Source organism: Barbus barbus (assembly GCF_936440315.1).
Source record: "Barbus barbus genome assembly, chromosome: 12".
Taxonomy (NCBI): domain Eukaryota; kingdom Metazoa; phylum Chordata; class Actinopteri; order Cypriniformes; family Cyprinidae; genus Barbus; species Barbus barbus.
Window position 1 is genome coordinate 25,086,203 of NC_136740.1, and position 22,583 is coordinate 25,108,785.

General features: G+C 36.4%; 3 protein-coding genes across 5 annotated transcripts; 2 read left to right on the forward strand and 1 right to left on the reverse strand.

Annotated features, from left to right (window-relative positions):
• Positions 1–3,274: 3,274 nt before the first annotated feature.
• LOC306878335 (adenosine 5'-monophosphoramidase HINT3-like) lies at positions 3,275–5,996 on the forward strand (the record flags this gene model as incomplete). The annotated part of the gene is made up of 5 exons (XM_079430615.1): positions 3,275–3,406; positions 4,934–5,051; positions 5,228–5,297; positions 5,407–5,533; positions 5,958–5,996. Exons 1-5 carry the CDS (start codon positions 3,278–3,280, stop codon positions 5,994–5,996), a joined length of 483 nt encoding a protein of 160 aa, XP_079286741.1. The 5' UTR covers positions 3,275–3,277.
• Positions 5,997–7,014: 1,018 nt separating this feature from the next.
• On the reverse strand, positions 7,015–8,693 carry LOC306878461 (actin-binding Rho-activating protein-like). Its single transcript, XM_079430845.1, has 2 exons — positions 8,610–8,693; positions 7,015–7,756 (listed from the first exon to the last, which is right to left on the reverse strand). The coding sequence occupies exon 2, from the start codon at positions 7,708–7,710 to the stop codon at positions 7,237–7,239; it is 474 nt and encodes a 157-aa protein (XP_079286971.1). The 5' UTR covers positions 7,711–7,756; positions 8,610–8,693; the 3' UTR covers positions 7,015–7,236.
• Positions 8,694–9,009: 316 nt separating this feature from the next.
• LOC306877927 (tRNA (guanine(10)-N(2))-methyltransferase homolog) lies at positions 9,010–22,004 on the forward strand. Of its 3 annotated transcripts, none has more exons than XM_079429974.1 (13): positions 9,010–9,121; positions 9,309–9,374; positions 9,454–9,527; positions 10,064–10,145; positions 10,234–10,326; positions 10,491–10,625; positions 10,799–10,955; positions 12,287–12,367; positions 12,485–12,649; positions 12,888–12,960; positions 15,072–15,206; positions 18,443–18,563; positions 21,765–22,004. In XM_079429974.1, the coding sequence occupies exons 1-13, from the start codon at positions 9,044–9,046 to the stop codon at positions 21,903–21,905; spliced, it is 1,401 nt and encodes a 466-aa protein (XP_079286100.1). In that variant the 5' UTR covers positions 9,010–9,043; the 3' UTR covers positions 21,906–22,004. The 3 variants fall into 3 exon arrangements, with proteins under 3 accessions (XP_079286100.1, XP_079286101.1, XP_079286102.1); XM_079429975.1 differs by having other exon boundaries at positions 9,034–9,121; positions 10,102–10,145; XM_079429976.1 differs by lacking the exon at positions 10,064–10,145 and having other exon boundaries at positions 9,036–9,121.
• The last annotated feature ends 579 nt before the right edge of the window (positions 22,005–22,583 follow it).

Below are 22,583 nucleotides of genomic sequence, written 5' to 3' on the forward strand. Positions count from 1 at the left end.
CTCTAGAGCCACAGGAAAACTGCATCCTGACAACACTAATTGGCTGATGGCACCACAAGAATATAGAGAATTAAAAAAATAGGGTTTTCCAGCATCTTTTGCATATTTGAGTTGAGTTTTGAGAGTTTTGGAATTACAGTACCAATTAGTGCTGAAAGTCAGATTGAAATAAAATATCCCCCTGTTTACTTTTGTAGTGGAGTTGTGAATATGCTCACCAAGGCTGCATTCCTTTAATCAGTAATAGCAGTAATATAATTAAATATTATTACAATTACTTATTAAAATTAAAATTTTCTATTTTAAAATGAACTTCAGCAGCCTTTACTAACAGTTTGTAACTTTATAAATGTCTTTATTTTTTAATCGACTTAACCCACCCTAAAAGTATTAATTTCTTTAAAAAAATCTTACTGAGCCCAAACTTTTAAACTATGCACATGCACACATACAATATAATAAACCGATAATGTTAGCCATACAGTTTGTTTTAGCAAACTCACATTTACTTCATATCTTGTTTAAAATGTGTGTGAAGTGACATTCAGCCAAGTATCTTGACCCATACTCGGAATTCATGCTCTGCATTTAACCCATCCAACGTGCACACACACAGCAGTGAACACACACACACACCGTGAACACACACCCGGAGCAGTTTAACATCTTGTTTCGCTCCTGTTTGCTATGTGTGAAATTACGGAAGTAAAAGTTTGCAAATATCAATTCACAGTGACTATACATATCAGCAGAAACGAGCTGAAAAGTCAAAAAAGCATTTCTCTTAAAAATGCCTCTTAACCTCTCAACCATGTTGTCTGTAAAGGCAAAGCCATTTAATTTCATAAAAATACATAGGCTAATTTCAGATTCATAGCCAAGTGGGACGATGACCAGTGGCAATGGCAATCGTCTCTGTGGGATGTAGCTCTCTCTCTCTCTCTCTCTCTCTCTTTCTCTCTCTCTCTCTCTCTCTCGCTCTCCAGAGATTCATGAGTTGCAGTTTTCGCCACCCCCCAACTTCCTCCATTTTAATCAACAGGATCTATTTACAAAGCCGATGCCTCATGAATAATTCTACAACCTCTTCAGGACAAAACATTGACTTCCTCAATGCTGGAGTTGATATTTTGGTCATGAATCATTTAGAGACGCATGAGATCCATTGTTTGTTGCCAGTGCTTAACTTCATACTTTCCCAGTTATTTCTAAGGCATTTGTATTTTCTATTCACATCACGACCATCTTCTATGTCCCACATTTGCTAGTCCTCTTGTTTTTCTTTACAATCCTTTGCATTCCTTCAATACCACAGCAGACTGTAATTGCATACAGTCATGTTCTGGCACATTATTTATCATATGGAGCCGCAGAACAAGAGATAGCATAATAGCTTTGGCCAGCTGACAACCTCCAATACAGTGGTTGCAAATTGCTGATTGTCACATAAATTATTTTCACATTCATAATATAAATAGGGGAGGGTGTACAAGGAGAGTAAATTTGATGTCTTGAGTCATTATTATTTTTGTAATTTGTAATAATGAATCTCTGGATTGTTGGGAGTGCAAATGAGCTCTTAATTTAGAGACTAAACATGAACATGCATTTTAATGACATCATTTGCATATATTAAGGCGGTAAATGTGGCACCCTGGCATATTGGAGTGTTCAGGATTAATTGCTCGGTTGACCTGCTAAACAGAGCAGTTTAACATAGTGTGTTGTCACTCACTTATCCTTTCTGCCTCTCTTGATTAGTAACCTTTAACCGGTCGGGAGCTCCGTCTGAGTGATTCTGCAGGGAGATTTTGCTCAAATTCTGCTGCGCTGGCTGCTTGCACACACTGAATAGTATTCCTTAGACATAGGCGGTAAATAAAGAATAAAACAGCTGTGTCTTATTCACTGCTGTTGGAGATGCTCAACTAATCAAATTCAAAAGGGGCTTGAATATATATCATTTAAAGCAGTGGTTCCTGACCCAGGGGTCATAACCCACACTATAGGGGTCACTAAAAATTTACAAGGGGTTGCCAAGCTCATTCTAGATTGAGGGTTACAAGTAGTGATGAAATAGTTCCCACACTGTTAATAAACCAGGATTCATATTTTAATTATCGTTAAAACTGTAGTGTTAGTTACTACAGAAATTAATTTGACTTCTCAAATTTGATTTACATTGTTAATTTCTTCTTCTTTTTGGTGGGACTAATATTTTAGGTTTTAGTGTTGTGTTTATACTAAATACAAGAATAAGAAAGATCATGTGACTTTTTTTTTTTTGCGCTCTCTCCACCCTCAATACCACGACTGAGGTGCCCTTGAGCAAGGCACCGAACCCCCAACTTCTACCTGAGCGCCACAGCATAAATGGCTGCCCACTGCTCCAGGTGTGTGTTCACGGTGTGTGTGTTCACTGCTGTGTGTGTGCACGTTGGATGGGTTAAATGCAGAGCATGAATTCCGAGTATGGGTCACCATACTTGGCAGTATGTCACTTCACTTCACTTCACTAAATTGCTAGAAGCTTAGAAATGTGTAATATTTCACACAGCTGAATGGAAAATGTTTCCTATTAATCATCTTATGAGCATGAAATTATATTTGAAGTGTGACTAGATTTTTCTTCAGAATTTCACAATCTGAATAAATTTGATTTAAAATCTGGACGTCTATAAATGAAGTAACAGTAAATATAGCACACCAAATATATGACACATTCAACATTACATCATGGAAAATGTTACAACAAGATTACAAAATATGTTTAACATGCCTGTGATTTTTTGAAAATCTTTTTTTTTTTAATAATAAAAAATATTAATAATTGTATTTATATAAGTCTTTCATTTCTTGCAGCATACATTCAAGAATAATTTGTATTGTATTTTTTAGGATGCTCTGCCACTGTCATTTTACTACTCACTGGTTATAAAACCGCTTTTAAACAATATTTCTAATTTAATATTATATTTTGTGTATAATATTGGATTAAAATATTAAAAATACAAAAAAGAAATGAATATAATAATAATAAAAACTATGTTTATGTAATATATTAATAAACTGATTAGGATTTAGTTCAAAGGACTTATAAAATCCAATCATATATTCTGGAGAACAACTTGTCTTAATAATATCATGCATAATTTTGGAGCTTTAGACATTACAATATGTACAAGCATATATATTAACTCGGGTTCTCTCACAAAGGGATCATCATATTTGGGATTTCTTGGCTTTGAAAAGCCCTGACTCTGTTCACGTTTTGAAGATGGCAGCCGCCGTAAACACACCGACACCTGAGATCGGTACAACGAACCAGACTGATGATGGATATGACAAAAAATGCATTTTCTGTAAAATCGTGAAGGGAGAAATGGGAACTGAGCTCCTGCATAACGTGAGTGTGCTGTCAGTGCTTTATTTACGATATCATAACTCATGCAGAGGCGATAATGATAAAGAGGCTAAAGATCACAATACAATGCATGTTTCATGAAAGTAATAGACCGACGTGTCCTAACATTTATTATTTCCTTGCATCTTTTCCTTTGCAAAACGTCAAGTTAGTTTCTGAATGAAGTTTTAATAGGTAATGTGATGATTACTCGGCCATCGTCATCAAAAATAAAGTAGGCTAATAAATGAAAACATAAATAAATAAAAAAAGAGTTACGTATTTTGAAATATCGTGTATTTTGTAAAATAATTTTAATTATGTTTTACAATAGGAGCTCTTCATGTTCATTAAGTCACATTATTTATTACACAATTTGCAATGTATTTGAGCACATTTAAAAACATCAGAATTTATAGTGCTGTCAAAGTAATTAAGAAAAATTAAAACAAAAATTAAAATATACAGTGCTGCTGGAAAGTTTGTGAACCCCTTACAGTTAAACTGAGCACTGTTCTTCAGAAAAAAATCCTCCATCTTCTGCAGATTCCAGCATCTTTTGCATATTTCAACCCATTCCAGCAGTGACTGTATGATTTTGAGATCCATCTTTTCACACTGAGGACAATTGAGGGACTCAAACACAACTATTAAAAAAGGTTCAAACATTCACTGATGTTCCAGATGGAAACACGATACATTAAGAGCCAGGGAGGGGGGATGAAAACTTTTGAACAGGATCAAGATGTCCAAATTTTTCTTATTTTGTAGAAATATATATATATTTTCCATTTAGTACTCCCTTCGGAAGCAACAGAAGATACTTTCATGTTTCCCGGAAGACAAATTAAGTACAATTTACCTTGATCTTCAAATTCAAAAAGTTTTCACCCCCCGGATCGTAATGCATCGTATTTCCTACAAGAGCATCAGTGAATGTTTGAATCTAGTTTAATAGTTGTGTTTGAGTCCCTCAGTTGTCCTCAGTGAGAAAAGAGATCTCAAAATCATACAGTCACTGCTGCAACGGGTTCAAATATGCAAAAGATGCTGGAAAACTGAAGATTCTGCAGGACATGGAGGATTTTTTTCTGAAGAACAGTGCTCAGTTTAACTGTTCAGAACAAACACGGGACTCATGAACAACCATCACAAAACAAAAAACAGTCGTGGATCATCCAGGTAACCACACACAGTATTAAGAACCAAAGGTTCCCAAACTTTTGAATGGGGTTATTTGAATAATTTAAGCATTTTGTTTTTGTCTTGTGGACTAAATGTAAACATCTTTAATGTAAAATATCTTACTCAGGACAGTACTAAATAAAAAATAACATGCATTTTGTATGATCTCTCTTATTTTGTTAAAATTACTCACAAGATTCTGCAAGGGGTTCACAAACTTTAAAGCAGCACTGTATAAATGAAGCACAATATAAATATAACACAAATGAATTAGAATAAATCAAGTATTGTAATTGTTCTTATTTTTAGTTACCCATTTATATTACTTAAAACCCTGTTTTTCAGGATGGCACCGTGTCCTGTTTCAGAGATATCCACCCTGGAGCTCCTCATCGCTATCCGGTTGTACCAAGTAAACATGTGGGCAATTGTAAATCTCTTGGCAAAGAGCATGTACGATTAGGTAAGCACGCTGTGAGTTATTCAAGACCGGTGTAAATGTTTAGACATTTCTGACAGTAGCTACTCTGGAGCCTTTCTACAGTAACGTTTACAAGTAGTCAGACTTCCCAGCTTAGTTATTCATAGCATGCTTTACTAAGGATTCATCTGTGCAAACTCCATTTTTATGTTTTTTAGAGGAGAAGTTGGTGGAGATGGGGAAAGAGATACTTCAGAAGAACGATGTGACTGATTTAAATGATGTTAGGTAATGAAAAACATCTGCCACTTACACGAAAATCAAGTCCTTGTTTATGAAGCATGCAGAACATTGTGAGTTATGTTCTGATGCATCGCATGCCAATTATATTTCCAAGGTTTGGGTTCCATTGGCCTCCATTCTGTTCTGTTACACATCTGCATCTCCATGTTCTCGCACCCGTCAGTCAGATGGGCTTCATGTCCCACTTGATTTACAGGCTAAACTCGTATTATTTCATAACGGTAAGCAATCAAATTAACAAACCAACAATGCAATCCACTATTCACTATAATTTAGTTCACAACTAAATTACATCCACTAAAACTAATAATCATATTCCCTTGGAGCGGGTTATTGATGCATTAACGAACAAAATGTTTTCTGAGCGTAGCAAGATGTTGCCAGTTATTACATCTGTTGAATGAGACCTTTTGTCGAGTAATTGGAGCAAGCAAATTGGATTAAATAAAAATGGACAAGCTACAGTGGCAGGGGGAATGAAAACCTTTTTTTGTTTTTGTCAGCTCAAATGGATCTGTGTGGAGAAATATTTTAGTCTTACCAACTCTACTCCTATAAATGTTTTCTTTGTTTTAAATTGTAGGATTTGACTTGCTTTGGAGTGTGCAAATGTGTGGCTAACCCTTGTATGTCTTTATTTTGCAGGCTGACCAGTTACTCCAAAGGCTGAACTCTATGAGCTGAATGTACAGGAAGTTATATGTTTGTTAAAATACTTTAATGTTTGAGATGCCCAGAGCCGCAGGGGGAAGAATATTAATGACATTGATCAATTTGACAGAATCATTAATCTTTCACAGAGAAGAGTTGGGATTCTTCCAGTTTTACTAAAGTAATATGATTTTTTAGGATACATAGCTGTGACAAAGAGTTTGTAAATATGAATGAGCTAAAAATGATAATTAATCTCAATAATTAGCCTTGACCTTTAACCTCACACTAGCTGAATGATTTTGGCATCAGAATACATGGCAGTGTTTTTGTTATTCTGTACTGCAACACTGATGCAAGAGCAGTTATGTTTTTCTTCCTTCATATGACACTAAATGAAGTTTTAACTCTGTTTATGCCATGACATAGATTGTACTATATTGCCTCAGATGTATTTAATTTAGTGATGTAAGGTCGCATGATATGTATAAGCATGTAAACAAAATAAATAATATCCTGCATAAGTGTTATCTGCTTTTTAATAGTTTTGTGTTTCCAAAACTATCACATTTTCATGACTATAAATATATTTTTATATTAATTATATTTAGAATAATTTCAAAGCAACTCAATACAGAACAGTTAACATGTATTTTCTAGTCAATACACTCTGACGGCACCCATTCACTGCAAAGGATTCATCAGTGAGCAAGGGATGTAATACTACATTTCTCCAAATGTGTTCTGGTGAAGAAACAAACTCATCTACATCTTGGATGGCCTGAGGAAATTTTCATTTCTAGGTGAACTATTTCTTTGAAGTACCTCTAAAACCAGTAAACAGATCAGCCTAAATAGGCTGGTAGACCAACTAAGACCAGCAAACCATTTTCAGACTGGTTTAAGATATTTTTAAGCAGGAACACTTGAAAAGTGTAAGCATTGTTGCTCTGTTTTTTAGCAGCCCCTAAAAGCAACATTGACTTAACAAATGGTATGACAGGGGGCAGGGCTACCTATCTGGTCGACCAATGACAGACAAGACTGTTTTGAATCCTGTTTGAAATCATTATTTTTCCAATTCTGTTTGGTAGTACTTAAAAATAACAGAATATACCAGTTTGCTACATTTAAATTCAATACACTCAGTTTAAATCTCATTAGCATAAGTTTCTTTGGCTGACAACTGACTCCTAACCCATGTTCAAGTAAAACGGATGTCTATAAATCAAAGTTGGACAGGCAGGCACATGGTGTCCAGCACTGCTGTAAATCACTGTAACAAGCTGATGAACACTCCATCATCTCTCCCCTGCCACAGCATCTCTCCTTCAAAGTGCACCAGCCCTTGCTTGCGTGCTCGCAGCAGAACTCCCACTAGTTTATTAGAGATAGTGACGTATCTCTCAAACAGCGTTCCGAACCTCACAGACACCCTGCCGTCGTCCCCGCTCTCTCCGATCTCCCTAATGACCTGATAGAGCTCTGTGACCTCTCTGCTGATGTGAGAGTGGGCGTCTTTTCCTCTCTGCTCTGTTTTGGAGCCCTCTAAGGGCCTGCCGTAGCCCTCCTGTCCTCGCTGGATCTGCAGGGGAATCACCTTGCCGTTGCTGAAGGGATTGTGTTTCTGATACTCGCAGTGGTCGTTGGACCATTTCTGCCAGTTCTCTGTCAGACCTTTGACGGATACGGTGCAGGTCTCCGCCCTGTCGTCATTAGGGTGCTCAGGTGCTTCATCTGTCTCCATGGTGACCTTTGGCTCACAAGACAGCTTTAGTTTTCAGCATGCTTCACTGTTGGCACAACACAGGCTGCGAGTGAGAAGATTGCATGTCGCACAGCCTTTAAATAACTTAAAGCTTCATGAAGTCTACAAGTAAGACTGACCCAATTTAATCAATACTAGCCAGGGCACTTAAGCTAATCTATATCATATTCATTCTAGGAAAAAATTAATTGTTAACTAAAACTAAAACAGGATTATAAAACTATAAAAAATAAATAAATATATTTTGTAGTGTGTGTTTAAGGTTTCACACTGTTTATGTTATTTGGCTCAAATTTGAAAGACTTTGGGGAAAATAATGCTTACAAGAAAAAATGATGATGATCAGGAGAAATGTAGCATATAATTTAAATTCACATTTTTATAGGTGAGATTTCAGATACTGATGATTATATTCAACTACATGTATCAGTAATATTAACTCTTTATGGAAATATCCCATATTCATACTGAAAAATGAAATTATTATATTCATTATATTATTAAAATTGCACACAATACAGCTTCTTTTAATTGTATTATTTTAATAATTCTTCTTCAAATTTGAAGTACAGTTCTATATTCATCAACCTCAGTTCCAGTTCAATTCAAATTGACGTTATTCTCAATAATAGGCTAATTCATTCTCAAAATACAGAACAATTGGGACATTATTCTCAATTCTATTCTGAAGGTTGCAAAGCATGCATGAAACGGCACTATATATAATACACATATACAACTATATACAGAACACTGTAGTTTATAAGATTATTAGTGACAATCATTGACAGCTTACTCGATGTAATCAACTTTACAAATATTTATTTGACATCGAAATATACGTATCACACGTTAGATGTAGTATAATAAAACCTTACCGCCTTTGTTTGGCTTCTTGAGGATGGAAGTGGATACAAGTTGAGCAGTAGATACTTTTCTGACCTCTGGTGAGAGTGATTGACGTGCAAACCAACCAATCAGAGCACGAGAATCATGATGATCACCCAATGATGGGGAAGATTTTAGCCTCTTAAGAAATTAATGAGCGTGTCGATAAGATTAAAAGATATCCTCAGGTTTATTTCCAAAAAGGACTATATACATAAAAGCATAAGAAAAAATCATTCGGCTTTCACGAACACACAATTGTTCCGACCCCAAAGGCAATTTACTTATTTTTCTCATGGGTATGAGTTACAGTAGTTAAAACAGGTACTTTCTCTTAGGCGATTTACGCACGGGGATGCCAAATAGGAACTGTTGTTACGAGCACGATTTACTCGTCGGAGGATGTTGAATGTAGCACACAAACATGGCTCTCCACTGTGGTCGAGCGTGCAGACAATATTTACTTCATCTTGCACATGATAACGTCGATTTTAGATTACCGGTACAAACTATAAACCTTCAGTTCACCCAGACCTTCGTGTCTAAATGCTAGAATTAATCTGTCAGAGTGTACTTTGTATTAGAGAACTCAGTACTCACCGTTCAATTCAGTTTTTTAGAGTAATTAATTTAAATCTAAAATCGAATTGTGTTTGGTAGATATTCACTCTCTGAATTATTGTTTACAGGAAATAAAAGCATTGCTGTCTCTAAGGAACCGTCCATTTGATACATCAGAAACATTCAGCGAAAAGGTGATCCCCAATTGTTTTGCACTTGGCTTAAGTAATTATGTTATTTATTGTCTTACAACTCTAACTTTTTTCTCATAAGTCTCCCTTTTGGCAACTGAATGGCTTATCGGAAGATGATATACGGAGTGTCATGTCCAGAACGGTTTGTGGAAAGTAGGTTGTAGTATTTTATTACACTTACATAACATGTAAAATTCTAAAGGTGACAAACTATTATAAATATTATTCTAATTGCATTTACTGGGCGACATTTACTTTGTAAATATAATATTATTTTGCTAAATATATTCTGTGACCCTATGACCAACCAAGACTCTGCATGTGTTTGAATATAGTTAATGATTGGCTTAAAACCAGAATATTTCATGGGTGAAACCTTTAAATTGTTTATATTAGTTAATTACATGAGTTAACATGAACCAGCAATGAACAATATTTCTACATCATAATGTTAATTTCAGCATTTACAATTTCAAAACCAAAAGTACTGTGAATTGAAATGAACAAACAGTGAAAGTATTTTTAACAAGATTAATAAATGCTGTAAAAATATATATTGCTCATTGTTAGTTTGTTAATTGACACTAACAAGCAAAAGATCTTATTGTAAAGCCTTAATTGAACAAAACAAAAAACAGTAATCGTTTTTTAATTGCTGCATTTATGTAAAGTTTAATATTGATCTCAAGGTCTGCTTTTGAACTTTGGGGTCATGGAACAACAACAGACGAGCTTAGGATGTCGTTGTTGGAGTATCCAGCTGAAAACATGGTTTGTTCATGTTCTCCTTTTAATAAATACAATGTGGTTTACAGAAATCATCTCTGAATAAACTGTCTCTTGTATTACTTCTTCACAGGCTCCATATCTACAACACAATTCAACTTATAAGATCAATGTTTACACTTTCAACAAAACATTAGTGTTTAAGGACAGCATCAAAAAGATTGATGTAAGTATTTGGCTGTATTTACATGTTTGTACATTTTGAATACCTGATTCTGTGAAATACAATCTATAATTGGTGTTCATTTAGCAACAGCCTTAACGGCAAGTTTGAATGTCTTCTGTTATGGACAGTGAAAATCATAAATATAAAATGCATTTTTGCCACAGGCTCTAGACTTCTTGCCATTTAAAGGGACAGTCAATCTAAAGGATCCAGAATATATTTTCTGTTTGCTGGAGGATTATGGCTCTGATCCCAATGACATCCCAGAGGAGCCTTTCCATATATACTTTGGGAGATGGGTGAGCAGCTCTTTCCATATACATAACGGTTCAGAATCAGGACATTAATGCTGTAGTTTTTGGATTTGTAAAATGCTTAATTTGTGCCCTAGAAAGCAAACCTGAATGATGTCATTGAAATAAAAGGTAACATACTGTATTAATTCTTAAATATTAAACTCTTTTCTCTTCAGATTGCAGATGGTCAGAGAGAATTAATTCGCTCTTACAGTGTGAAGAAGAGACATTTCATTGGGAACACTAGTATGGATGCTGGCCTCTCCTTCATCATGGCCAATCATGCCAAAGTAAAGGCTGATGATTTGGTTTACGATCCTTTTGTTGGAACAGGTGAGGAAATGTCTGAGGGCATAGAAGGCTTTTAAATACAACCATTCATGTCTCTTGACATAAATTCAGACTCTAATATCTGATTGGATGAGCCACATTTGAAGCCGTCGTAAAAGAGCCATCATATACACTGTTGTTCAAAGGTTCGGGGTCGATAATACTTTTAAATGTTTTAGAAAGAAGTATCTTATGCTCAGCAAGGCTGCATTTATTTGATCAAAAATACAGTAATATTGTAAATATTATTAAAAATTAAAATGATTGTTTTCTATTGTAATATTATTGATTCTCATGATGGCTAAGCTGAATTTTCAGCAGCCATTACTCCAGTCTTCAGAAATCATTCTAATATGCTGATTTGCTGCTCAAGAAATATTTATTATTATTATTATCAATACTGAAAACAGTTGTGGTGCTTAATATTTTTGTGGAATTATTTTTTTAGTATTTAGTAGTATTTATTTGAAATGGTAATTTTTTGTAGTATTGCATTTGATCAGTTTCCCCCAATTCATTTGTGTTCATTTAATAATTATTGGAATTTGAAACATTATATTGGTGTTTCTTCAACAACTAGTATTAAAAAGTCAGTTTTAGTATAAAAAGTCATTCAGCAAAGTCATTGTATAAGTTTCTCATCCAACACACTTATGTTGTCAGATATCTTTATTCTGCAAATTAATTCATTTAGTCTTGCAAAATGGATTTGTTTGGCACGTTGTTAATCAGAACATTTTAGATGCTTCATTTTGGGCCAAACTGAAGCAGGTGTTTGTGTTTGTTTCTCGTTCTGAGTGAAATCACATCTGACAGCTTGTCTGGGTGATTGAAGATATGTGCCATCATCTTCTGTTTCTTATTTGTGACTAACACGAACCAGGAGCAGATCTCCATTTCATTATTTTTTTTTTGTGATGGCTCAGAAATTCTCACTTTTCAATCTCAGATGGCCCACTTTTCCTCTTTCTTTTGACTTTGAAAAGACACCTTCGAGTGTCATCAGTCAAATGAAGGATTGCTGGCTTTCTAAACAGCATGGGGCTGCATTTCTCTCTCAGTCTCTTTCCCAAAGCGTGGCTTATTGTGAGTTTGTAGCGTGCCATGATGTTGCCAGGACTTTATCAAAAGTCTGTTGTCACCACATGTGCTGAGATCTGCAGACCAGATGTGCTAACTTAGTTGAACGCTCTCTAGTTGCCTGGAAATCCTCATAGGCCATACTTTTAAAGTGTCAAGCAGATATAAAGATCTACAGATATATTTCAGAGATTACTTGTATTATTATCTTAAATTCTGTAATGATAATTTTCTTACTATGTTTTGTTTTTCAGGTAGTCTTCTGGTAGCATGTTCACACTTTGGGGCTTATGTATGTGGAACAGACATTGATTATAACACTATCCATGGAATAGGTATGTTTTTTTTCTTAAAGCCTTTAAATAATTTTCTCCTTCAGTTTTCCACACAATGTAGGTTTAGTCATACTTTTGGAGTGAGTACACACCTGTGAGCATTTAAAACTGTTGCAGGAAAAGCCAGCAGGAAGAATCAGAAATGGAGAGGACCGGATGAGAACATCCGAGCAAACCTGCGGCAGTATGGGACTGAGAGTCTCTATGTGGACGTCATGGTGTCTGATGCTTCCAAACCCGTTTGGAGAAAAAATGCACCATTTGATGCCATTGTTACAGACCGTACGTTCCTATAAACTTAAGGTCTTCAAAGGTTAAGGGTGTACTATTTATTTTTATGTTAAGATACTATAGCACACCTGATTGGACTAGCTAAAAACAAGCTGCTCCAAGCTAGATTTTCAGTTGCATGGGAGTACTGTTTGTAAACATTGTTCAATTATGTTTAGTGGCTCATAAATTACACGCTTCACTTTTTTGCGTTTTGAAGCTTCAAGTGTTTTTCTTTTCCCTTGTGCAGCTCCATATGGTATTCGTGAGTCCACAAGGAGAACGGGATCTCATAAAGATATCATCAAACCTCCTGAGGACTTGTAAGCCTATCACTTTTATCCACCTGCATTTTTAATGGATCCACTTGAAACACTCTTTAGATATGAGCCAGTCATCCAGTAATCCTTTGCCTCACCTCTAACACAACAAATGGTGCAAGACTATACAGTTACACTAGCATTCAAAGGCTTTTTAAAATGAAGTATCACCTGCATTTTTTTATCAATAATACAGTAAAAAGATTAGTATTGAGAAATAATATTATAATTTAAAATACCTTTATTTTTTTATATATATTTATAAATGTAGTTTATTCCTGTGATGGTAAAGCTGAATTTTATGCAGCCATTACTTCAGTCTTCAGTGTCACATGATCCTTCAGAAATCATTCTGATTCATAGCACTTTAGTGCAGGAACCAATTCTCACTATTAACTAGTTGCTTATTAGCATGTCTATTATTACTATATTGGCTGTTTATTAGTGCTTATAAAGCACATATTCTGCATGACCATATTCTACATTCCTAATCCTAACCCAATACTTAAACTTAACAACTACCTTACTAACTATTAATAAGCAGCAATTTAGGAGTTTGAGGCAAAAGTCATAGTTAATGGTTTGGACCTTAAAATAAAGTGTGACCCAAATTTTATTTTTATTATCAGTACTGAAAAATCTTTATATATTTTAGGGATGCACCGAATCCAGATTTTTGGGGTTCGGCCGAATACCGAATCCACTGTTTAAGATTCGGCCGAATCCGAATACCGAATCCTACTCGCATCCTTAGTTTTAACATCGGCGATGTTGTGTACTGCTTAGGGTCCTTGCCACTAGAGGGCTGCATTGGGATTGGGACCCGCCGGGTCCCGCGGGACCCAACGCAAATCTCGCGGGAGCGGGCGGTTTGAACTTTGCTGCGGGCGGGAATGGGCGGCTAAAAAAAAACACTGCGGGATCGGGAGGTAACCTAGCGACATGATGTCATTGTCAACAAAATCAAAGTACTTGAAGTCTAAAGAAACGCGCGGTAGCCTAAGCGTTTTAGATGTCCCCGATAGCCCAGGCTATATTCATCTTCCCTACCAGTGCGTCAGAATACATGCAGGTCAGGGAAAGGAACAAACATGAATCTCTTTAATAATAGCAATACAATACGTTTTTTTTTTCCTGCGGGACGGGAGAAGACACCAAATCAATGCATCTCTATTATCGTGCGGGAATAAATTCTCAGAGTTTTGCGGGTGCGGGCGGGAGTGGACATACACGTTGCGGGAGCGGGCGGTAATGGTCAGAAATTCGGCGGGCGCGGGATGAAGAAAACAGTCCCGCGCAGGGCTCTACTTGCCACCACGAGACAAATTGGCATTGCAAATTGAACATAAAGCTCGACTTGAATCGCCTTCTTTTGGTTGAAAGTACTGCCAAACAAAACTTTTTTTGCTTACGAGTTCCATTTTCAGATTCTTACAGCCTACTACATTCGAACGGGTCCTATGTAAACACCTTCACGTAATCAACGGCCGTGTGACGTCGTAGCGCAAGTCTAGGGTTCGGTGGAAAATAAATCTAAGGTTCGGCCGAAACCGAACCCCGTCAAAAAGCCCAGGATTCGGCCGAATCCGAATCCTGGATTCGGTGCATCCCTAATATATTTATATACTAGTTACTAATGTTTATTCAGGCCTGAGAAAATAATAATATTTAATAATAATGTCTTGAAGACTGTATCAGATTTTGATGTTCACTTGATCATGTATAGGAAACCGATTCTTGTGCTTAATGAAACAGTTCACCCCAAAAATGAAAATTGTCATTTACTCGCACTCATGTTGTTTCAAAACACTTACGGCTTTCTTTTCCCCATGGAATAATGTTGTGTATAGTGTATTAGTCACCCTTTTCCATGCAGTTACAATGCTACAAAAAGCAAAATTTTGAATTGATTTGTTCATAAGACAATTTGTGATTGGCGAATGAGACAATCTTTTGCACATTCAAAATTTTTTACAATTTCTTCACTTCTGCTCCATTGGAACAACTTGAGGGCAGGTAAATGATGACAGACTTTCCTTTTTTTGGGGGTGCCCTATGTCTCATGAGATTCTGAGTTGATTATATTTTCTTATGTTTCATCGTTTATGTTGCAGCTCTGGAGAGAGTCATGTACCTGTTTCAATGGCGTATCACCTGAGTGATATCTTTGCCGACCTCTTGAATTTTGCAGCCCACCATTTGGTTTTAGGTGGATGTCTCGTCTATTGGCTGCCAATCTACAGACCAGAGTAAGTACATCTAATCAGACTGCTTGATAACATTCACTAATTTTATCGGATGCAGCATATTCCTCTAGCATATGTACTGAATCAGTCACTAGGGGGCTATGTTGTACCTTCCTATGCCTGTGGATAGGAGCTCAAATCACATCAGTAGCTCAAGCCCCCTGTTGAGGTGGTGTATGTTAAACCTGCTCAGGCTTGTTGACCTGCGGTCAGCCCAGCATAGGAGCAGGTGTGAAGCCGTGGGGTATTTCCCACTGACCACAAACAGCAGTGTCCACAGATCACGCTATCCACTGATTACAGGGACCGGGAAGAGCTGTGACTCAAAGGAGGGGCCCGCGCTTGATCTATCTCCGTCTTGCTTGTAGACAGATTTTAGACAGATCATATAGTTACGGGATTCACTCCCACAAGATTGCTGATGGCAACAATAATGAATTTAGCTTGCGTTGTCTTGATTTAATACATGAATGAAGTGCTTTCCAAGTAGGGATATGCAGGTACAGTCACATATCACAGTTATTTTTCTCATATTTCTCATTCATATAATATCCTACAGATTTATTAATGCCGTACAATATCCAGCTCTAATTCAAAGTGTGTCTGGTACAATATTAACAAAATGCTAGTATGATAGTGGAAGTTAAAGACCTGTATTGTACAATCCGTTCAACTTTTATTCAGCAAATACACATTAAAAGAACTGATCAAAAGCTATTTAAAAATACAAGAGATTTCTATTTCAAATAAATGCTGATCTTGAACGTTCTATTCAGCAGGAATTCTGAATTAAAAATATATCACATAAAAATAATAATATAAGTAGAAATCAGCATATTAGAATGAGTTAATGGCTACTTAATATTTTGCCATCACAGGAGTAAATTAAATTTTAAAATAGTGTGCACTTATTTTAAATTTTAATATTATTTCACAATAGTACTGTATTTGTGATCCAATAAATGCAGCCTTGGTGAGCATAAGAGACGTTTTGCAAAAACGTAAAAAATAATCTTCATGACCCCAAACTTTGAACTGTACTGTGTATCTTTATCACTAAGTGCAGCAGAGAGTCAGAACAAAACTGCACACAACTGAACTCCAGTATATCCGGCCGACGGGTCAGAAGTGTATCTGGTGAATGTGTTGGGGTCTACAGACAGGAAGGATTTAACTAGGAAACAAGCAAAGCTGTCAGTGACATCACCACAAGGAGGCGCTGGCGTCAGTAGCTCTATGACCGCATCTTCAGACTGAGCCGGCGTTAGTATAGCAACACTTGTGTTTATAAACTTTGGTGTCAAAGGAGCAGATGACTACTGCTGGAATCTGGGGCTTCGACGCTGATTACCCTTGTAACAGTTAGAAGTGGAAACAGCCCTCAGTGTCCAATTCATCTACTTTGTCCTGAGGAGAAAGTTCACAATCGAGCCCTAGACCAAAATAAAAACACTTCTTCTATAGTAAACATCAAAATTTCTGGTGACGCAGCGGGTCACATGTTACAAACAAAACCAAATGAAGTATAACAGAGAAAAATACCCAAACATATTTTAATAATGTCCGCGATGATCTAGACATCAACATAACGCTAAAAAGTGAGTCTTTTGATTCAGTTGACACATCTTTGACCTTTATGTTAATTGTTTTGGTACCACTGTGTATTGTTGCAAATAGAAGAATATAATCTCTCTTACGGGACATGGACGTCATGAAGTGAAGGCAGAGATGAGTGTGAGCCACATGGGATGTTAGTCAGTCATTAGTTCCCCATAATGCACTAGTCTGTTCTGACTCATTGCCCTATATTCAGAAATGTGATTCTGTCATGTGATTTCTGTGGACTGGGTTCTCCAGAGTGCCCTTCCTGGAAAGCTGACATTTGTTAGACATTTCTCCAAGGTGACAGGAGTAGCTCCGTGTAAACAGTGCGATGGAGAATATGTATGCTTCGTATGCCTCCTTGTTTTGCTTTGTCAGGTCCGTTGAAAAGAGGGCACATAATTTATGATTTGTTTGAAACGCAGCTAACTGCGTGTGCGCAGTGGTTTGTGGATCACTGGCTTTGTGTGGATGAGGTTCAGCTAGAGCTAGCAGCCCTCGAACCATTTTTTTCATTGATTTCAGGCGCTAGCCATTTTTACGTAAAAAAATGAAAGGAGTCGATGCGTGTGAACGCGTCTGTCAGCGCTTGAATGTTAACAGCCCACCAGCTCAACTCCCTGCTGAGTTAATGTCCCTACTAAATGTCTTCACTGCCTCTGGGAACAACGAATAGTTTGGATATTCTCAGTGGTTCTGGTTAGATGGGCTCTTATGGTTGTGGCAGGGCTTCAGATTGCGATTTAAAATGGTCACAAATGCGAAAAATTGCTGTTTTCAGAAGTTATTTTGTAAAATCGGTCTTTAGAGCATGATATATCAATAAATCTGTGCTACAACAAACACAGGGAAAGCTGTATAGTCCAATTCGAAGACAAGGAATTTTATGAGCTGATTATTTTTAATGCGTCAGCCAGAAAAATTCAGGACACTTGCTGTGTCTCAATCCGCATAAAATCCATTCTAAGTAGTATTTGAAATTAGAATTAGCTTGTCCTAAAGCTTAGTATGTTGAAATTAGTATCCTTAAGGATCTAATGGCTAATATTGCCAACAAATCATTGCGCTTTGAAGGAGGATTTGGTTCAGAACTATAAACACAATTAAAAAGAGTAGGCAAAAATTGCAGCGACTGCTTTGAATTTGCTTGTGAGTTAGTTTGAATCAGACTCGCTATTTATTATTGAATCGTACATACTGATTATGTAATCACCACAGACCAATGGCGATTCAAAGGTGTTTTTTCGAACTCCCGAAACAAACTTTGTTTTGGCCTGGTTTTGTTCTACATCATTGTAGTTCATTCTTAGTTTTTGCTTAGTGCTTTTAGGCCTTGAAGTATATTAGGGCTTTTAGCTTTAGGCCATTTTAGGGCTTATCGACTACATTCATGCATTGCTTCTGTTGTTTTGGTGACCTTCTTGTTGCCTGGAAAATAATTGGCAGGCAGTCTATGAAAAATGTCAGTTCAGTATCACCCCTTTTCCATTGCTATGCAGTGCATGTGACGCACACAAGTGAGCAGTGCCACAATTCAGCAACAACAGCTGATAGTTGTGACATCCCCTACCACTATCAAGGTGTTTCGTTTGGTAAGCATGCAGCTGACTGATCTGAAACTGCACTGTGGTCTGCAGGTACTGTGAGGAGATGGTGCCTCTTCACCCCTGTTTGACTCTCATCAGCAACTGCGAACAAACTCTGTCCAGCCACACATCACGAAGACTCATCACCATGGAGAAGACCAAGGAGCCTGAGGTATGTGAGGCTTTTTTGGGTGGAGACCCCTTGGTCTAAAGATGAGCTTCATATATGCGAACTGTCCAGAACATGTTTTATACTGTTACGTCTTTTATGGCGCCAATCTGAAAATAATCCTGCCATCTGGCTGTGATTGACTCTGTTTTTACGCCGCTTTAATGACTTAATCACACATTGTATGGAAAACAATCCATCTTTGGATTTGACAACCACTTCACTTCAAAAAACCCAAATTGTTCCCATAAAAGCTTTCCTGAAACAGACTCGCATCACGAATATTTACCCAGACTGGCATGTGTCTCCACCAATTTATGCTCCAAACCTGGAACGTATATGTTATCTGTAGATGTCATGTCCTTGTCTTCCTCCTGAACTTGTTTCAATCCCCAAAGCCAAAAAAAATGACTATCAAATCAGTCTCTTCTGTGAAAAACTGGCTCATTTCCCAAAGCTCAAGTAGCTCTGATGTGATCTTGGCATGGGATCCGTCAATAGAATTGTGGAGATCTCTGCAAAACTTCTCCTCATGTCCAGCAGTAGCTAAAAAAAACCCCATCTGAATAGTGTCCGTCGCTCATTGTTTATGGATGTTTATTTTAATATCCTTGATCGCTCTGTTAGACTGTTCTACAATTCTTTTCAGATCAATTATAATATTAGGTTTAGAGTTCTGTTGCTTTTGTTTGAGAACAGTCTTGTTGCGTTATGGGATAAATATTACCAAGTGTAGCTTATTTTTAGAACAGAACGCAGGACTTTTAGGAGCTTAGCAGATCTAGCATTAGTCCATAGCTGTCAAACAACTCTGAGTCAAGATGAGGCCCTGTTTCTGCCTTGTCTCATTCTCTTTCTCTCTGTTTCCATCTCTCTCATTCGCATAGATTCTGTGTGTCCTCATGTCCCCTGCTGAAGTACCTACACCAAACATCTGTTTTTCTTCTTGTGTAAATCTTACAAAGAAATGTCTGGGTCGCAAACCAAAACTTTTGAATTATGTATAGCATTAAAAAAAAATAAGACCTTTTACACTGTGACCTTTTTCTGACAATTTGTTACATTTTTGTAAAGCACTAAAGTTAATGATGGACACAATAAATATATATTTAAATAAATTATTGGATTAATATTTAAAATCTAACTTAAAATTAAAATAATTATATAAAAAACACAAATAAAATAATTATATATTGAAGTGGTGAATAGTTACCAATTGCACTTTATAATTGTACTTGTATGTATCCATCTGTACACACACACACACACACACACACACATATATGTGTGTGTGTGTGTGTGTGTGCATGCGTGTTGCATTTATTTGATCAAAAATACAGTAAAAATTATAATGTTGTGAAATATTATATTAACATTTTAAATAACTGTTTTTTATTTCAATGTATTTTAAATTTTTTAATTAGAAATTTCAAAAGAAGGACATTTATTTTGATCTTTTTGTGAAAATATAGAAGTACTTACTGACATTTAATAAATTTGATGCACCCTTACTGAGTAAATGTATTAATTTTTTAAAAACTTAACTTACTGACCATAGACTTTTGGTACTATATATATTTGCATTAGTCGCAAGAGAATATTTCTCATACAGTATAGTATACAGTAGGCTTCTGAGAATTGAGAGTTGAGGATAAATGTGCGTAATTGTCATGAAAATAATGCAAAAGAAAAAATAGATGTCATTTTCTTCATGCAAAAATGTACTTACTTTTTTTTGTTGTTGCTGTTTTTGGAGGGAAATATGACTTTGGACATTTCATGACGGTTTTCATTAGATTCCCAGTGCTTTTCATTTTCATTTGTTTATCCTGTAAGTCTAATTGACATTACAGCCCACTTAGGCCACCACAGACACTAGGGTCTGTTCCTGAGGCTTGTGTGGTCTGTGTGGTCTGCATAAGTTGCATTGTAAACTAAGGTCCCGGCACGTGTGACCTGAATGGAGTCCTTGCTGACTGGCAGAAGGGAGTGTGTTGTAGAAGGTGCCGTTGATGGTTTGCAGGCCCATCACTTTCATCTCACAGTCTTCCTGCCACCTCGTTAGCCTGCGGCGCAGTGTGATTCCCTCCTGCCCTCCTCCAGCAGGTCCTGCTTAAGATCCTGGCTTCCGAAAATCTGAGGAACTTAACACTCTGCTGTCTGTCATTAGGCACTTGACTGTGAGCTTGTGAAGGGAAGACATAAAAGTGTGCTGTGCTCAGCCAAACATTCAAACCTGTTTCTGCCATTTTGCTTTAGTGCGCCTTTGTTTTTTGTGAGGTTTTGTTGAAATATTAAAGTACATTTAAACTGATAACAATGTAAAAGTACACTGTTCACTACTTGTTTTTCATTGCATTGTCATTTCAAACCTTCACTACCTGTCAAACGTTTGGTTAATGTTTGTGAAAGAACTTTTATGCTCAACAAGGCTGCATTTATTTAAAAAAAAAAATACAATATTGTGAAAAAATTTACAATTTAGAATAAAAAAAAAATTATATTAATTTTAAAATCTAAATTATTCCTTTGATGGCAAAGCTGAATGTTCAGTGCCACATGATCCTTCAGAAATCATTCTAATGTGCAGCTGATTTGTTGCTCAGTTATTATCAGTTTTTGCTGTTTTTCTGTTTAATATTTTTGTGGAAACGGTGATGCGTTTTTTCAGGATGCTTTAAAAAGCAGAACATTCAACGAACAGCATTTATTTGAAAAAGAAGTATTTTGAAATTACAAATGTCTTCACTATCATCAATTTAATGCATCTTTGCTCCATAAAATCAGTATATTAGAATGATTTCTCAAGGATCATGTGACACTGAAGACTGGAGTAATCTGGGGTCTACTGAAAATTAAGTTTTGCCATCACAGGAATAAATAACGTAAATACTTCTGATTTTACTGTATTATGGTTAAATCAATGCAGCCTTGGAGGGCATTAATGATTAAAGAAAAAAAAAAAAAACATTATTAATTGTTCTAAACTTTTTACCAGTAATGCATATGACTTAAAATAAGAAAATAACCAGCTCCACTTGAATGTAGGCTATTGGCAATATAAAAACAATCCAGTACTGAACCAATTTGCCTTTTGAAGTTGACTGTTGATCATAAATGTTAAAGAGAAAAATGCTAATTAAATTGAACCCTCCACCACTTCGGATGTTCTTTATTTAAGCTGTTTAATATGCTTTCTTGCAGGATTCGGACAAACTGGTGCACATTGCTGATCCTCGCTTCACTCCGTACCAGGGTCACAACTCTTTCAGAGAGAAATACTTTAGTGGTCTCACCAAGAAGAACGGAAAGGATGCCAAAGCCACCCCAAGAAATAAAGAATAAAACAAGAATGGTTTAAGTTATATTTTTATTTCTATATTAATTTTTTTTATAGCCTCATTGTATTTTAAATGTTTTTTCAATAAAAACCCTTGTTTTATCAGTTGTCTCCTCTTCTTTTTATCTGCCCCCTCTCTAAAGCGAGCCCTACAGACGCGATTGAATTTATTGCAGCATTACAAATATGTGTTTAAGATAAATTGGCGACAGGGATTAGTGTAATACTTGTTTCTCTGAGTGCTTGCAAAGTAAAAAGATGTAGGGGTGTAATGTAATGTGCCTACTGGACATTTGCAGAGAAAGATGGAGCGCTGGGCTTGCTATCTAAACTCCCTTAAGAGTTTATACCAGGTCAGGTAGACATCTGACTAATGAATCTGTCTAAGACTTAAACTCACCTCAAAGAGAGCCGTCTAGTTTAACGTAAATAAGATCTCCTATGAAAATAAGGAGAGATCTTAGAGGGATTTGAGCAGAGATTTAACATGTTATGTCATAAAATGGTAGATGTATGCATTTCTCTTAGGATAGATCTAATTTTTGCTTTATTAAATCCTGAAGCAGATCCCAAACATTATAAAATGGTGGTGATTTTTTTTCTTGCACAATTCCTATTTTAGTTTTTTCTGTCTCTCTTCCCATTCAGGCAATCTTTAGAGCAAGCAGAAATGAAATGGATCA

Bases quoted from the DNA above. Each gene is read 5' to 3' on its own strand.
- LOC306878461 (XM_079430845.1), bottom strand. From the start codon at position 7,710: ATGGAGACAGATGAAGCACCTGAGCACCCTAATGACGACAGGGCGGAG.
- LOC306877927 (XM_079429974.1), top strand. From the start codon at position 9,044: ATGGCTCTCCACTGTGGTCGAGCGTGCAGACAATATTTACTTCATCTT. The intron at 9,375-9,453 runs GTGATCCCCAAT...TTTTCTCATAAG, and splicing joins CAGAAACATTCAGCGAAAAG to TCTCCCTTTTGGCAACTGAA. The intron at 10,956-12,286 runs GTGAGGAAATGT...TTTGTTTTTCAG, and splicing joins CGATCCTTTTGTTGGAACAG to GTAGTCTTCTGGTAGCATGT.